General features: G+C 39.2%; 1 protein-coding gene across 1 annotated transcript in view; it reads left to right on the forward strand.

Moving 5' to 3' along the window:
* The window catches only part of rbfox3a (RNA binding fox-1 homolog 3a), a 1,786,123-nt gene extending 1,775,264 nt beyond the window's left edge, over positions 1–10,859 (forward strand). Inside the window, exons 16-17 of the mRNA XM_043714673.1 lie at positions 3,042–3,212; positions 10,636–10,859. Coding sequence (XP_043570608.1) covers positions 3,042–3,212; positions 10,636–10,652 — 188 coding nt within the window. The 3' untranslated portion in view covers positions 10,653–10,859. The remainder of the gene's footprint in view (positions 1–3,041; positions 3,213–10,635) is intronic.
* The last annotated feature ends 459 nt before the right edge of the window (positions 10,860–11,318 follow it).

Raw genomic sequence — 11,318 nt, forward strand, 5'->3', positions numbered from 1 at the left:
CAGATTTCCATCTGTGCTATGTGCCTTTGACTTCCAGCTAAGCAGAATGATTTGTTGGCCAAAAAGTCTTTGGCAGTTGGATTTTTGTTATGCTCCCTGGTGTTGTATAAATGTTAAAGCCTCAAAATGTCTCTGGATTCTCCCTCTTCTGGATTATATGCTTCTGGGTTTCTGATGTCGAGCAAAGGTCTAAGTTGTTCTGCATTATTAAGAATGTAGGAGTAGGAGTAGATCATTCAACACTTGGATACTGCCGTATGATTCTAGACCCATGGCTGATCATTTACCTCAAAGCCATTTTCCCATGCTATATTCAAATCACCTAATGCCATTAGTGTGTCTCTATACTGTAACATTCAAGATACTCAACCTATTAAGACAAATCGAGAAGATCAAAAACTTTAATGGCAACAATTGGAGTTACAACACACTGTGTCACAGAATACCTGAGTGATGTTTTGTGGCAGATGGTTCAATACACATTGGCTTCCTGATTCCCCTGTTCCTTGGAAAGATTCTGAAAACTTTGAAGAAGGAAAGAGGGAGAAGACCACTCATTTCTGTCACTTCGGGGGAGATAAACCAACACTGGCAAAACGTCACTGTAAATTTCCATCCTGTCCTCTTAACCAACTGCAACGCATGGCATGGAAACGTTTAAAGGAAAGAGAAAATAATTACTTTATTGAGGTCATTGCATAATGTTTCTGTTAAATATTAAACAGTTGCACTTATCATTAACATGCACATATGAGTTATCCGAAATGTTTATTATCAGGTTTTCAAAAAGGAGTAGGACTAAAATGCTAAGTAGAAAGGTAATAAATTCACATTCACATCACAAAGATCCACCAAAATTTCATTCTCTGGAAAACATGAACTTGAGAATCAGGAGAATTTTGATCCTTTTATGAAAACCGTTTACAGTAATTAGAATTAGAATTAGAATTCAGTTTTATTGTCATGTATACTCAAGTATGGGAGTACATGAGTACAATGAAAAATATACAAAGTCACCAATCCCAGCGCCATCTTAGGTACAAAGGTACCTAGGTACAAAATCTTAGATACAGGAATAGGAAAATAAAGAAATAAGTTCAATATTACAGTTCTTATTAGTATAAAGTAGGAAAATAAAGAAAGGCTTCACCGCCAACCATCACCTCACCACCGACCGCCATCCAGGCTCATGTTGACTGTCAAAGTCCTGCTCCAGGCCCCCAGCCATTGCCACACTCTCACTGCCACAGCCTCCACAAACTGAACTCTCTCCGGAAGGTAAGTAAAGAAAAAATTAACTGAGTTGGATTTCATCAAAATCCAACTGCTGTTCTTAATTGAAACTACGTTTTGGCAGATTACTCCCTGCTACTATTACTCCAAACTACTATTAATCCAGAATCCCTCAAAAAAAATTATAATAAAGGCAATGCCATTCCTAAGCATCTTACATGAAATGGGTAGCACGGTGGCTCTGTGGTTAGCACTGCTGCTTCACAGCGCCAGGGACTCGGGTTTGATTCCAGCCTTGAGCAACTGTCGTGTAGAGTTTCGATATTCGCTGTGCCTGTGAGGGCTTCCTCCAGGTGTTCTGGTTTCCTCCGTCAACTGTGTATGACCCAATCTCTGGGAATCTCATCCAAAAGATGTGTAGGTTAGGTGGATTAGGTGAATATAAGGTTGAGGGTTGAGGTGCAGGGTATGGGGTGCTCTTCGGATGGTCGGAGTGGAATCAATGGGCTGAATGGCCAGCTTCCATACTGTAGGAATTCTGTAATTTAATGATAACTAACATATGAGTTTAAACAATGTCTTTAATATCTCCATTTAAATTGTTAACAGCTAATTCATCTGTGTTACCATTATCAACTACAGATTTTCTCTCAATGCTAATCATATTATTAAGTATGTTTTAAAAGCCAATTTGTATTTAAGAAAATTGATCTTGTGTAACGATCATGAAGAACTTTGTGAAAATATTGGTAGAAGGAACATTTTTAAACCCAATACAAGCAAATGTTGCTTGACCTCCCACCCCAAGTTTTGAGTTAAGTACTAACTTGGCTTTTCAGAAGCAAAGCCTCTTCATTTCAGAATATTCACGCGTAACATTAATCATTTCCTTAAAATCATTGTTGGAGGTTAGTTACACACCATGTTGTTTAATCTAAATGAAGCCAACTTAAACAGCAGCTGCTTTTCCATATAATCAGCTCCAACTTCTCACCTTCTGAGGAATTATGAAGCTTCTTGGTTCTTCAGAAACAAATGTGCTTCATATCACACTTTTAATCTAATAGTTTGCAGCAATGTTTAATATCTTTTGCCTAATTTAGAGTAAAAGCAATAACTCAAAGCATGGAAACAAACCCTTCAATCCAACCCATCCATGCCAACCAGATATCCTAAATTAATCTAGTCCCTTTACCAGCATTTGGCCCATATCTCTTTAAATCCTTCCTGTTCATGTATCCATCCAGATGAATTTTAAATGGTATAATCAGCCTCCATACTTCTTCTGACAGCTCATTCTATATACACACCACCCACTGTGTGAAATGTTGTGCCTGAAGAGCTTTTCAAATCTTTCCCCTCTCACCTTAAACCTATGCCCTCTAGTTTTGGACTCCCCTGTCCCCTACCCCCTGGGGAAAAAGACCTTGGCTAGTCACCCAATCCATCATATTGACAGTGAGAGTAGACAAGGTATTTATATTGTCTTTGGCCTGGGGACAATACACCAAATGGGATATTTCAGCCTCTCGGGTTTGTTCACCATTCAATTAAATTCTTAAAGATCTACAGCCTAGATCCATTCCCAATCTCAAATTTTCAGCAACGATGCATTTTGGAAATATGTTTCTGATAAGACATTAATTTGTATGAGATATTCAATGTTAGGTAAGGTCAGTTGTTAGAAAGGTACCACCTTCCTCCTTAACAGTCATGTTTTTGATTGCTCAATTTGATAAAGTCTATCTAAATAAAGACCAGACAGGGAATTCAAATTCTCAGGTTTTTCTCCTTTTATCCATTTACAGGAATTCCAAATGAGCTGATTGGAAAAGAGAAAAACTTGAAAAGCATCACCGAAATAGTCCAGAATGGAAACGACTCTAAAATCACAATTGCACCTGGAAGCAATGTGATTCATAATGAATTTATCATTGGGCAGGAAACTGAATTTGCAACTGACAGGGAACAAGATCAAGGTATGATTAGCAGACTCCGCATCACCAAGACCATAAATACAAAGAAGGTATATTTCCTGCAGGCTCAATCATAGAGTCAAAATTTACAGTACAGCACGAGGCCATTCAACCAATCACATAGAACGTTACAGCACTGAGCAGGCCCTTCAGTCCTCGATGTTGCGCCAACCTGTGAACTATTCTCAGCTCGTCCCCCCTACACTATCCCAACATCATCCATGTGCTTATCTAAGGATATTTCAAATCTCCCTAATGTGGCTGAGTTGACTACATTAGCAGGTAGGACATTCCATGCCCTTACCGCTCTCTGCATAAAGAACCTGCCTCTGATGTCTGTCTTATATCTATCACTCCTCAATTTGTGGTTATGCCCCCTCGTACAAGCTAACGTCATCATCCTCGGAAAAAGACTTTCACTGTCTACCCTATCTAATCCTCTGATCATCTTCTATGTCTCTATCAAATCCCCTCTTAGCCTTCTTCTTTCCAATGAGAACAGACCCGTCTCTCAGCATTTCCCCATAAGACCTTCCCTCCAGACCAGGGAACATCCTGGTAAATCTCCTCTGCACCTTTTCCAATGCTTCCACATCCTTCCCGAAATATGGCGACCAGAACTGTACACAATATTCCAAGTTTGGCCACACTAGCGTTTTGTATAGTTGCAGCATGATATTGCGGCTCCGGAACTAAATCCCTCTGCGAATGAAACCTAACACACCATATGCCTTCTTAACAGCACTATCCACCTAGATGGCAACTTTCAGGGATACTGGCTTCCAAAAAAAAGCTACTAACTAGTCCCATTCTCTAGTCCTACTTCCGTAGAGCTCTAAATTCATCATTTTTAACATATATCCAGTTCTCTTTTGAATCCTCCTATAGAATCCACTCTTCCAGACAGCACATTCCAAATTCCAAGAACGGAGTAAAGAAGTTTCTCCTCATCTCACTCTGAGCTCTCTTGTTGACTGTCTTGAATTATGACCCCTAGTTACTGACATACCAACTAGTCGAAACAGAATATCCTTCAAGATTGTTCAAGATTTTGAACACCTCAATAAGTTCACCTATTAATCTTCACTGCTCCAAGAAGAATAAGCCCAACTTCTCTAATCTTTCCTTGTATCTAAAATCCCTCATTCGTTGTATCCTTTAGTAAATCTCCTTTGAACTTTCTTCATGACTTTAGCATCCTTCCTCAAATAAGTTGCCCAGAACTGAACACGATACTCCAAATGTGGTTTGGCCAATGATTTATAGAGGTGTAGAATCTCTTCCTTGCTCACATACTCTGTAAATTTGTTATAACAGTGTGGAAACAGGCCCTTCGGCCCAATCAGTCCACACCGACCCTCCAAAGAGTAACCCACCCAGACCCATTTCCCTCTGACTAATGCAACTAACACTATGGGCAATTTAGCATGGCCAATTCACTTAACCTGCACATTTTTGGACTGTGGGAGGAAACTGGAGCACCCAGAGGAAACCCACGCAGACACGGGGAGATGTGCAAACTCCACACAGACAGTCGCCAGATGCTGGAATCGAACCTGGGACTCCAGTGCAGTGAGGAAGCAGTGCTAACCACAAAGCCACCATGATAAGGACAGAAATAAGGATGCCTTTTCCTGTGGTATGCCATTTCCTGTGGTGATGCTATTCCTGTTCTTTTTTCTTAGGGGGGTGGTAGATGGGGTCTAACTCGGTGTGTTTGTTGATAGAGTTCCAGAACTCTATCAACAAGCACATCGACTTAGACCCCATCTACCACCCCTGAGAAAAAGAACAGGAAATGACATCACCACAAGGAATAACATCACCAACCCAAAGAAACCCAAACATATAAATAGAAAGCAGGAATCATGTACTCAGCTTCACCTGAGGCCCACTGAAGATGTTACCTAGTAGGGTGATGAAACGTCTGGAAATGAACCTCCCAGCTCAGCGAGCAAACCTACATTCAGTTCTTAACAACTGTTTTTACTTGTTTGGCCACCTTCAGAGAACTATGCATGTGAACCTGTAGGTATCTCTGCTCCTGTACTCCCCTCAAAGTTGTACCAATGAGCCAGTATCATCTATCTATGTTTCTTCCTCCAAAATGCACTACCTTACACTTCTTTGCATTGAAATTCATCTGCTGCATGTCTACCCAATTGATCAAATTGTCAATGTCCCTCTGAAGTTACTCAGTATCATCTTCACAATTTACTATTCTCCCTAACTTAGTATCGTTTGCAAATTTAGAGATTTTGCTCTCAATATCCATCCCTAAATCATTTATGGAAATCACAGAAAAAGCAAGGATCCCAATACTGATCACTGAGGAACACCACTTTCAACTCATCTTCGATCTGAGAACTGCAATCTATACTTACTCTCTTTTTACTATCTTTTAGCTAATTTCTAATCCATGCTCCCAAGTATCCATTGACCACAAACATTTGTAATGTACTAACCAGCCTACCATGTGGCACCATATCAAATACTTTCTGGAAGTCCAAATATACAACATCCACAGCACTATCCTCGTCCATTGACTGTGTCATCTCTAAGAGTTTAATTAAATTTACCAGACAAAATCTGCCCTTGAAAAAGCCATGTTGACTATAAAGTATTAACTTATTTTTGTCTAAGTGTATATTTAACTTATCCCGTATTATAGCCTCCATCAGTTTTCCTGTTATTGATGTTAAGCTGACAGGTCTGCAATTTTCTGGGTTATCGTTTGCCTGTTTCTTACGGTGAACTTATTGAAGTATTCAAAATCATGAACAACGGTGTCATATTTGCAATCCTCCATCCCTCCAGGACTAATCCTGTGCACAGAGAGGCCTGGAAAATTCTGTAAACAGCTCCATAATTTGCTGCTTTATCTATCTCAGCAATCTAGTATGCTTCCCATCCGGGCCTGATGACCACTCTACCTGGGGTGCTGTCAGCCTTTTTAAGCACCCCTTCTTTATCTATCGCTATATTGTTCAGTTGCTCAACACCTGCATTTTCAACTCTGCCATTGTCATAATTTTCTAATTTAGTACATCCAGAAGTTAAATATGCAGTTAGTACCTTTGCCATATCCTTTGCTTCACTGAGCAGCTTACCTTGCTTGTTTCTTATGGGTCCCACTCAACGCTTCATTAAAAATGTGTACCATTAATATTTTTGAAGAATGTTTTACTATTTGTTTTGGAGCAACCTCTTAGCCTTCCCTATTCCAGCCTTAGCCTTCTTCCTGCATTCAAGGTACTCTTCCTTATTTCTATTGCAATTATTATTCTAGCATACATCATATGCCCCCTTTTAATTCTTTATGTTTGCATCAATATCCTTAGTCAGTCATTCAGGTTACTGTAGCTTTTGATACCTTGTGTATGTTTCTTTTGGGTAGGTATCTAACTTGTTTATCACTTTTGAAATTCTGTCATTTTTCATCCACTGTTTTATCCAACAAAATGCATTTCCAATCGACCTACTCCAGTTCAACTTTTAGATCCCTAAAATCTGCCCTTTTCCAGTCCAGAATTTAATCAGTAAACAATCTTTATCCTTTTGCAACTTAATATTGAATCTTATTATGTTACGATTGAGAGTTTCTGACGTTCTCAACTTGCCCTGCCTCATTTCCTAGGACCAGAAGCAGCACAGCTTCCTCCCTGGTAAGTTTGGAAGTCTACTGTTACAAAAAGTTCTCCTGCATTGATAAAGCGCCGTTTACATGGTACTATGGGTCTAACAATGCTCAATAGCCTTCCAGCCACATTTTGTCATGGAATAAGGGTATCACTAAGGGTGATAAGGAATAAGAGTGTCAGCTCAGTATTTGTTGACAATTTCTTGAATTTCCCCCAGTTAGGAGGCTTGTTAGGCCATTTCACAAAACAGTTAAGAGTCAACCACAAGCCATGCCATATGTATGATATAATCACACAGTATGGTTAGAGGCACTTCAGCCCATCAAGTCTGTTCTGACAAAAACTACTCTAAATCTGCACTAGTCTCTCTTTCCAGCACTTGGCCCATAGCTATTTCAAATACTCATCCAAGTTCTTTATAAAAGGTTGTGGAAGGTTACCCTTCCAAGCAGTGCATTCCAGATTCCCACCAACCTCTGGGTGAATACATTTTTCCTTCAATTCAGCATGTAATCATGGAGTTTTAAAAAAGGGTGGCACGGTAGCTCAGTGGTTAGCACTGCTGCCTCACAGCACCAGAGACCCGGGTTCAATTCCCACCTCGGGCAACTGTCTGTGTGGAGTTTGCACATTCTCCCCATGTCTGCGTGAGTTTCCTCTGGGTGCTCCGGTTTCCTCCCACAATTCAAAGATGTGCAGGCCAGGTGAATTGGCCATGCTAAATTGCCCATAGTGTTAGGTGCATTAGTCGGGGTAAATGTAGGGGAATGGATCTGGTCAGGTTGCTCTTCGGAAGGTTGGTGTGGACTTGTTGGGCCGAGGGGCCTGTTTCCACACTGTAGGAAATCTAATCTAAATCTTCTGCCTTTCATTTTAAAATTATATCCCCTTACTTCTCACACTTCAACTAAGGTGAACAGCTATTTTTTTGTCCACAGTGTCCATGTCTCTCATAATTTTATACACCTCAATCAAGTCCCCTCTCAGTTTTTTCTGCTCTACAGAAAACAACCCGAGCTTGTCCAGCCTCTCTTCATAGCTAAGCTGCTCCATTCCAGGCAACATCCCGAGGAATCTTGTCTCCACCCCTCCAGTACAATCACATCTTTCCCATAGGGTGGTGACCAGAACTAAGCACACAGTATTCCAGCTGTCCCTAACCAAAGTTTAGACCAGATCAGCAAGATTTTATTAACCAAATGGGTTTTTACAACAATCGATTGAGATGAGCTGTCAATTCTAGATTTTTATTAATTGTATCTAAAATCTATTACCTTGGTCATAAAGCATTGGCTTTGTCACTCTGACATTGACCCAAATGCCAGTGGATCATTAATCCAATGACATACCACTGCACTAACACCTCCCCAGAATTGCCTGACAATTGGTTCACTGCAATTTGACAGTTATTAAACATAGCAGCTTAAGGACCTACCTGAAACAAGTATGTCAGCTCTTTCTTAACTCAGTCAAAATCCTGAGTATGTAATTTGTGCTTCAAATGCAATATTAAGGGAACATATATAGAACCTGTGGCATGTACACACCCCAACATATAAACTGATTATGAAATAACAAAGAAGCTTTTTTTTGGAGTGGGAGCTCTACTAAAATACTGCTGCCAGGCACACATGGTCTGGCCTACCAATTCCAATACACTTGCCACTTCCATGCAACCCTCACTCTCATTTGTCACCTACTTGGAGGCCTGTGCAAACCCCTTACCTGCCAAATTCAAATTAGGCCCTAGTCTCAAAGTCACTGCTATCTCTTTCCCATCAGAATGTGCAACTTGCTGTCGGTCCAAAAGGCAGAACTGAGCCAAAAGTAAGTTATATACATATTAATACTTATTGCAATTGTGAGGTTTATAAAAGTGTTGTTTGGGACTGTCTTCAATTTAAGTTAAAATGAAGGGATTTGTGTGACCTATTCTGTCTGGCAAGCTCAAGGAGCAGGAATAAAACAAAGAATTGCAGATGCTGAAGATCTGAAACATAACAGAAATTCCTGGAGAAACTCAGCAGGTCAAGCAGCATCTGTGTAGACTGAGCAAAGTTAACGTTCTGATGATGGGTCACTGGACTCGAAATTTTAACTCTGCTTTCTTTCTGTTGTCAGGCCTGCTGAGATTACTCCAGCAATTTCTGTTTTTGTTTAGAGAAAGGAAAGCAGCTACAGGCAGCCAGACACGATGGTTCCCTGTGTAGGAAAGTGGGTGGGAGTTTGTGCTTGGATTGAAAAGACCAAATTCATGAGGAGTTAAAATGAAGGTGGAAGATTTGCTTATATTACACTAGACAAGACATTTCCAAGAAAAAAACTATTACTGTCTCACTCCGAAAAAACAGTTCTGACATTAAAAATTCCCAGCCAATAAGGAAAATGAAAAGTGAGCCTTCAGGAGCTAGGAATCACATTGGACAAATTCCAAGAAAATTGTATGCTTACTTAAAGCACTGTATAAAGTATATCTATGGAGTGTGTCTTCACTTGTGATAAAACAAAAAGAGGTTGATCTATTTTGTGATTTAAAGTAGATGTTTTCAACAAAGATAATATTTAGTAATTAGTGCTTTCTGTGTTTTATTTCAATAAAGTCTTAAACATGAAATATTATTGTGTCAGCCTTTTAGCCATTAATTAAAATGTAAAGGTTCTTTTTAAAGTTATCATTATCTATGGAGATTATAACAAGTTACCTGTGGGGGCAAATTACTGTTTTTCAATACCTATTTGGCACTGAAAACAACAAATGCTGGAGATCACAGCAGATCAGACAGCATCTATGGAGAGAGAGCAAGCTAATGTTTCAAGGCTCGATGATTCTTCAGAGTCCTGACAAAGAGTCATCTAGACTTTCATTCGATGGATGCTGCCTGATCCACTGATTTCCAACATTTTTTGTTTTCAGTTCCACATAGGTATTGAAGACCAATATGACAGCCTACTATTCTGCTTTATTTCAGTCTATAGTGACCATCGGTTGCGCAAGCACGTTGATTGTCAAACTAAATTCAGTAACGTCAGTTGGTGAGCTAAGAGAAAACAAATTCGCTGATGCAAGTGCTTCTTTATGCTTTTCTCTTTAGAACTTGCATTGTGTCAGCACTTATCATCTAATGAAACTTTAAATACCAAAGAAACAGTAGCTAAGTTGTCAATTAATACTGCTTCTTTAAATTCCGTACCCATAAATTTCACCACCGAGCAATGTAAGGATAGCAATTGGTTTTCAGCATCCATTTCATGCACTAAAACTTAAAGCAAGGTGCTCTCTAAATCTGCTGATGGATGAAGAAATGGCCTTTACCAGTTACATCCTGAGTGCCTGATTAAAGCATGTTTAGAAATAACTGCAAAAGCTGAAATTCTTCCAGACACTGGCAGGTATTCAGTCAGGAATTAAACATTTCACTGGCCACTCTGATAAACGTCTTCAAGTGAAAAAGTACAGAAATCAATGAACAGTTGACCAATCTAAAAAGTTTCAATGAAGAACAAGTAATGTCAAAGGATATTTATGCAACACTGCAGAGGTTCCCTTAAAGGTTGCCTTTATAGTGAAACTGCCTTTTTGTAGCTTGCATTTACCAACAAATGTTGCATGCAATATATTCATTATTCAGATACAAACCTGTAGAAGTGAAGACAAGCTATTTGTAAAGTGTACTTGAAAATAAAGCAAAGAGTCTTCTAACCAGACATTTTTGCTGCAATTGTCACTTGTAGTATTTTGTTCTATTTAGAAAAACGTCAGTAATTGTATATGTTTGTTCTTTCAGATACTAACAATTGCTGACCTCACCTACCAGAGAATCAATAAAAGATTTTACAAAGCTGGTCCTTCACTGACAATGTGTGTCTTGCCTGAGTTGTTTCCAATAAAACAAACATGTAACTATAAATTTGTCACGTTTTCCATTTTGTAGAAGCAATTCTATAACGTACATTGCAGTGATCATTTTTGTTGTACTTCAGTGCAGAGATCAAAAATATACATAACTTCAATATAATGTTAAAAATCACACAACACCAGGTTATAGTCCAACAGGTTTAATTGGAAGCACACTAGCTTTCGGAGAGACGCTCCTTCATCAGGTGATAGTGGAGGGCTCAATCCTAACACAGAATTTATAGCAAACATTTACAGTGAGATGTAACTGAAATTATACATTGAAAAATTGATTGTCTGTTAAGCCTTTCATCTGTTAGAATACAGTGATAGTTTCACTTCTTTCACATGTAAATCACAAAACCCTTTTTTTTAAAAAGTTGCATTCTCGTGTTAGCTGTTAACAATGGTGATAGCGAGACAATATGTTGAAGGTGTTGCCCCCCCCTGTGTTCTCTGTCTGTGCCATGATGTTTAGATTGATTCTGATCTAAAAAGTGAGATAATGGAGTTTTACATAAATTCATGCAGTTTTTGAGCTCAGAGTTCTACATGAATGCATGCAGTTTTTGA

Source organism: Chiloscyllium plagiosum, chromosome 24 (assembly GCF_004010195.1).
Source record: "Chiloscyllium plagiosum isolate BGI_BamShark_2017 chromosome 24, ASM401019v2, whole genome shotgun sequence".
Lineage (NCBI taxonomy): Eukaryota > Metazoa > Chordata > Chondrichthyes > Orectolobiformes > Hemiscylliidae > Chiloscyllium > Chiloscyllium plagiosum.